Source organism: Monopterus albus, unplaced genomic scaffold (genome assembly GCF_001952655.1).
Source record: "Monopterus albus unplaced genomic scaffold, M_albus_1.0 scaffold18.1, whole genome shotgun sequence".
In the NCBI taxonomy this organism is placed as follows: Eukaryota; Metazoa; Chordata; class Actinopteri; order Synbranchiformes; family Synbranchidae; genus Monopterus; species Monopterus albus.
This window is the reverse complement of record NW_018127898.1, coordinates 3,036,476-3,042,646: the sequence shown is the minus strand read 5'-3', so window position 1 is coordinate 3,042,646 and position 6,171 is coordinate 3,036,476. Positions and strand designations below refer to the sequence as shown.

At 41.2% G+C, this 6,171-nt stretch overlaps 1 protein-coding gene across 1 annotated transcript; it reads right to left on the bottom strand.

Moving 5' to 3' along the window:
* Window positions 1–899: 899 nt before the first annotated feature.
* On the bottom strand, window positions 900–6,115 carry LOC109955979 (keratin, type II cytoskeletal 8-like). The gene is made up of 9 exons (XM_020592671.1): window positions 5,671–6,115; window positions 4,286–4,494; window positions 3,381–3,441; window positions 3,147–3,242; window positions 2,847–3,011; window positions 2,294–2,419; window positions 1,914–2,134; window positions 1,766–1,806; window positions 900–1,577 (listed from the first exon to the last, which is right to left on the bottom strand). Exons 1-9 carry the CDS (start codon window positions 6,106–6,108, stop codon window positions 1,294–1,296), a joined length of 1,641 nt encoding a protein of 546 aa, XP_020448327.1. The 5' UTR covers window positions 6,109–6,115; the 3' UTR covers window positions 900–1,293.
* Between the last annotated feature and the right edge of the window lie 56 nt (window positions 6,116–6,171).

Sequence of the window (6,171 nt, the reverse complement as noted above, 5' to 3'; positions counted from 1 at the left end):
GGCAGCTTTTCTGTCTTTAACTTCAGGAGAGCTTTTATATCCTCAGGTGCAGCACCACCACACATAATTCATGTTCTGATCCCATTCCTAAGGCCTCATAACTAATCATGTAGCATATGAGAAATTGCCATGTTTCTATATATCATGTGTTACTTCAGTATACTTACAGACTCTAATTAGCTTTTGCTGTATTGGCTGTAGTTATTATTGAATGTTTTGTATATGTGTTGTGTAAATTTTAAATAAGTCCATATGTTTTTTTGTTTTTTTTTTTACAGTATGTGATTAAAGGTGTTGGGAGTATGACATATGCTGAAATTTTGTAGGAGTGCATCATACAGTAACCTTCACTACATTTAGCAACTTCTGAATTAGTGTGTACCTGGACCGAGGCAGGCTGGGACCCGCCAGGGGTTTCACAGCAAAAGCTTCTGCCAGGGAGGTTTTCTTTGTTAGACTGTTAAAAGTATGACTTGCTTTTGTGCATGTGCATTAGTGTGTTGACATATCAGATTAACTACATAGCAAGTCCTTTCAGGGTGATCACAAATGTATCTTTTATAGTAATCTGTTTCTCCAAAAGTGATGAGTTGGTATTAAGTGCTCAGTTAAATGTTACATTTACTGTCTTAGTGCAGACACTTACTGTACAATACTCGACAATAAAACACCATGTAAATTACAGCTTGAAGAGTTTTTTTTGTTTGTTTGTTTTTGACCAAACAGCTCTCCGGGTGTTGCCAGCAGCAGCACACCAAAAAAAAAAAAAAAACATTTTTGTGACTGATTTTCTTTAACTGTTTAGGTACAGCAGGTTTGGCATAAAGATGCTGGCATCGTAGTGGATTATTGTTCCTCCCAAGTAACTCCATTTTTTTAAAGTTTTTACATTGAAAGTTGTACTGATATTACAGCAGTGCTTTTTGCTGGCCCGGGACAAGATTGAACAGCAGTGGAAAACACAGAAAACAGTGTCATCTGCTGGCTGAGCAGGTGTTGTGCAGTGATCACTGGCGTTGGCAGTGACCTGACTACATCATACACTAAAGAACTTAGTAATTTACAAGAAAGCCTGAACATAGACTCGATCATTAGCACGTCTACACATTAGCGTCTCTTCATTATAAAGAAAGTTGTGTTGTTGGCTCTTAACAGTAGAAACCATTATCAGTATAAAATGATTATTGGGTGAAGGCACTTTGGATAATGAATCATTAAAGAACTGGACAACAAAACAGAGTAGGTGTGTTTTTTTCTCAACACCCGAAAACATAAATCATGAATCTAAAAAGATCACTCCTCAGCCACAGCTTCAGTCTTCACTGGCTCCTTCTTCTCCACAGCAGCTGGCCCCTCAACTTCTACATGTTCCTCCTCCTTTATCTCTACCTCCTCCTCTTCTTTCTTCCCTTCTCTCTTGATCACCACAGTCTCTGTCTTGGTTACTGTGCTGCTCTTCGCGGCTGCTCCCTCAAGGTCAGTGACAAGATCTCTGCTAGCTTCGTCTCCTCCAAAGGAGCCAGCGATGTAGGACGGGGTGCGGGAGCTCTCCAGACTGTAGGTGTTGTAATTCACAGCTGCAGATTCAGAAATAAAGGATAAAGATTAGCATCAGTTAGCATTAGCAAACTGTAGTGTAGCACTTCAGGACCATGTCCCAGGCCAAGCCAACAGTTTCTAGTTCCTCTTTCTCACGAGTTCATAATGTTGCAAAAGTCAAGATTTAAACACTTTAAACATTCACCAATATAGGGCATGAACTTACAAGTCCGCTTGAATATATTGGTCTTGATTCCAGTTGCTAACCTGTAGAAAGAAACATAAAAGAAAACAATGTAGTACACTAACTGATATTTCTATAAAAGATGCTGTTCTTATCACTTCCACAAGGTGCTCCCACACTCACATCTTACCTGTCCTCCTCTCCTTCCAGCAGTTTCCTGTAGGTGGCAATCTCAATGTCCAGCGCGAGCTTCACATTCATCAGCTCCTGGTACTGGCGGACTTGAAGGGCCATGTCCTGTTTGGCCCTTTGAAGAGCTTCCTTCAGGTCTCTGATGCGTAGTTTAGCATCCTTTACTGCCAGTTCACCACGTTCCTCAGTCTCTTTCATCTGACCTTCCAGATTGTTTCTCTTAAAGTAGGTAAAGACAAACAGAGTGAATTTACAAATTAAGCAGTCTAGGTACAACCAACAAGACATATTCCCGAATATTAAGGAATAAAGACATGAAAAACAAAATCTTATTAGTACCAAAAAAGGTCTAAATATGCAAAAATCTGTTATCCTCACCTGTGCTTTCACCATGTCAATTTCAGACTGGAGCCTCATTATCCTGCGGTTTATGTCAGCAATCTGGGCTTTGGTTGACTTCAGGTCATCACTGTATCTACCTGCTGAGTGCTGCATCTCTGCATCCTGACACACACAGAGATAAGTCGAGCTGACACCACTGAAGCACAAAGTGACAATCTGGGTGTCTTTCAGTTGTCTTGAGAGTCTGGTGTCTTTCCAGAGGTTGCTGTTGTTAGTCTTTAACCTCTTTTTGGGCATGTTTTAATTCAGCATGGACACAACAGAAGTCAATTGCAGATTTTAAACTACAATGATGAGCAAACACCAAAATCAGTGTGTTTAGTTTCTATAACATCATGTGTGTACTAGGGAATGTAGGTAAGGAACAGTAAAGGTTGGGTAAAATGAGCAGAGGAAGAATAAGTTGAGACAAAATAGTAAAAGACACGAGAAAAAGTTGAAGACATCCTGCATTATCCACCACCCTCATCTAGCATGCTTTGGTAGTAGACTTCAACTTCCAATTACACAGTAATAAGAGTGGTCTCACCTTAGTCTGGTACCATGACTCAGCTTCAGCTTTGCTGCGGTTGGCAATGTCTTCATACTGGGTACGGACCTCAGTGACAATGGCGTCCATGTCGAGATTACGACTGTTGTCCATCTCCACCACAGCAGATGTGTCCTTCATTTGGCTCTGCAGATCATGGATTTCCTACATAGGAAAACATGAACAGAGGATTAGCAGACATGGGAAAACATCATTTTGAAGATGTTTTTCTTAAAGATGACCCCAGGCTAAATCATTTATTCATTATTGTGTTGCTGTAAAGCAAAGTAAAGTTCTTACTGCATCATAGATAATCTTCAGGAACTCAATCTCATCAGAGAGCCCATCAAGTCTGGCCTCCAGCTCCACTTTGGTCTTGAAGGCTGCATCTATGTCCTGCGAGAAAGAAGACGGTACTGAAAATATCCATTGTTGCACATAGCCCCGGCCCTCACAGCCACTGTGTGGCCTCGTCGTGTTCGAAGACTAATGACAGTTTTAAGATCAAGAACATGACAGAAAATCTACACAGACCTGCTTTAGGAGGGCAAAATTGTTCTCACACTCCTGTCGCTTGTTGAGCTCATCATCATACCTGGAACATAGAGTTAAGACTTGTCAGTGTGTCCTTAAAATAAAAACTCCATCTCACCCATACACCAGACATTAAGAGCAAGCCCACAGACAGCACCATTAATGTTGCATATAATTCTCTATGTAGATTTGTTTTGAGGTGTTTATATAGAAAACGTCATTGTTTTAGGTATGAATCATTTAACTGTTTGCGATTTCATGGGATTCATTTTGTTTTCTAATGTGTTTATTTTAATTGTCCTTCTTAGTCAGTGCAGTTTCTGGTCCCATATGGCTCTTCATAGCCACTCAGACATGTACAATATCCACTTTTCTTTGTCCTTGGAATTTTCAAATTTCAGTACAAAGCTCCTTTTGACTGGAATGATCTTGTTTTTCTGAGAACACTTACCTCTCACCACTTTATTTTCTTATGTTAAAACAACCTGTTCATGCTTTTAATTTGTGCATACTTTAACGTATTAAATGGTGTTTGTAATTAAATTACTTTGTACAATAGCTTAGGTCAAGGGACTTGGGTGGGAGTGAGTGATAGAGCTGTCTGTATTTGTATATTTGTAGTGTACGTTTTTTAATGTTGTTTTGTTTATATGTATTTATATCCTTGGGACCCCCTCGAAAATGAGACGTTACATCTTAAGGGCTCCTTTCAATACATTTAAGTTTCAATTCATTAAGGCATTAGATTGATTTAAAGAGTAATTACCCATATTTGGTACTTTTTGAAACTTTGGCCTCGGTAGAAGTTCAGATAATGTTTTGTGGATCTGGACATTACCTGGCTTGTTTTTAAAAATAGAACCATAAGCAGTTACCTTTAAGATAAAAAGTCTGGCTCCACTCACATGGTTTTGAAGTCCTCGACCAGGCCCGTAATGCTATGCAGGTCAGATTCCAGTCTGGCCTTCTCATGACCCAGGGTGTCCAGCTGCTTATGCAGGTTAGCAGTGTAGGCTTCAAACATGGAGTCGATGTTGGAGCGGGATGGGATCTTTTTCTGTACCAGTTTCCACTTGGTCTCAAGCATTTTGTTCTGCTGTTCTAGAAAGCGTACCTGCAGAAACAAGATACAAAACTGTGCAGTGAGGAGAGGACATGCTTACAGAGACATAGTCAGTTGTATGCAAAGAGGTCAGATGAGTGAGTGGCTTCACTTTGTTGATGGACATCAACTGAAAGAAAAATGACTAATTGAACTTCCCACCTCCAGCAACCTCTAAATGTCACATCAGTTACTCTCTATTCTAACTCACAGATTTCAACACAAAGGGGCACTGTTTCCCAATCGGGACACAGTTTGGCCCTGTAAAACTTCTCTGTTCTACACCCTGACCCTGGGTGGGGTCCTGCTGGTAAGTACAGTGACAGATAACTAAAGAATCTAGTCAATCTCAGGTGGAGAATAGTGCAAGCATCTGTCTCCTGACTGACAAATAAGTAATCTCTGTTTGATAGTGGGTGACTGATTTACAGGAGTGGATTCCTTTCTTGCCTATTACACCAAGTGGGTGTTGTTTAGAGTCTCTGCTACATATTTATACTAACTACTTCCCTCTGTGTTTAACACGCTGGTCTCAGGCAAACCCTTCCCCTGCCACTCCCACTCTTTTTCTGCTGGGTTTGTGTTACCGAGTGTTTGTACAAGCATTGAATATTCAGACAATAAAATGTGAAAATAATATAATAGGTAAGTTTTTGAAAACCAAATATCTGAACAGAACAGTGCAGGAAAACACCTGGCACTTTGACTCTTGCAGGATATGGCTCTCCATGGATGTACTTCTTGAAGCAAAATGTCTCTGCTCTTTATCTCAGCCTTGTATGTATCCAGGTTGATCCTCTCAGCTGGGATCTGTGATTTCATCATTTTAGCAAGTTAACCCTCAACTCAGAACAGACTCACTGAGCCCAACTTTTAGCAGACATTGCTATTTATACAGTTTTCACAGGGATTGTATTGTGAACTCAGACCTTTTCACCTTGAGCTAATTTGATTTGCAGTACATTCATTTCCTCTGAGGCTCCTGAGTTATTTTCTACTCTCTGTAGAATTTTATTCCAACAGCTATGGATGATAAATAGGAAACAAACCCCTAAAAAACAACATGCAGTATGTGCTGCTACTGCTGGAAATTTCCCCAGGTAGATTTTATGATATAAGAAACACAACTTACTGCAGAGACACTGACTTTAATTTTTAATGTATCATCCTAAACCTGAGTCAACTGACCTTGTCAATGAAGGAAGCAAAGCGGTTGTTCAGGGTCTTGAGCTGCTCCTTCTCCTGGGTGCGGCTTGCCTTGATGTTGGGGTCAATCTCCAGGTTCAAGGGGGCCAGAAGTCTCTCATTCACGGTCACTGCTGTGATGGGAACTACTACTCTGTTGGCCAAGCCACCTCCCATACCTTCACCGAAGTCCACATAGTCAAATTCAGCACCACCTCCTCTTGGTCTATACCCACTGACCACCTTATGCACCCTAGTGCCCAGGGGAGCACCACTACTTCCCACTCCCCCATAGGGACCACAGACAGCGTAGCTCTGCCCAGCACCATCCACACCATGGCTTCCATAGCCTGAGAAAGACAGGCTGCTGAAGCCCTGGGCTGGACCCCTAGAGGTTGTCACAGGGGAGTAGGTGGTGGTCTTCATGGCTTTGATAGACATGGTCACAGAGGCAGTCTATAGCACTGAGGTGGTGTGAAAGACAAAACTCTGCTATGGGAAAGA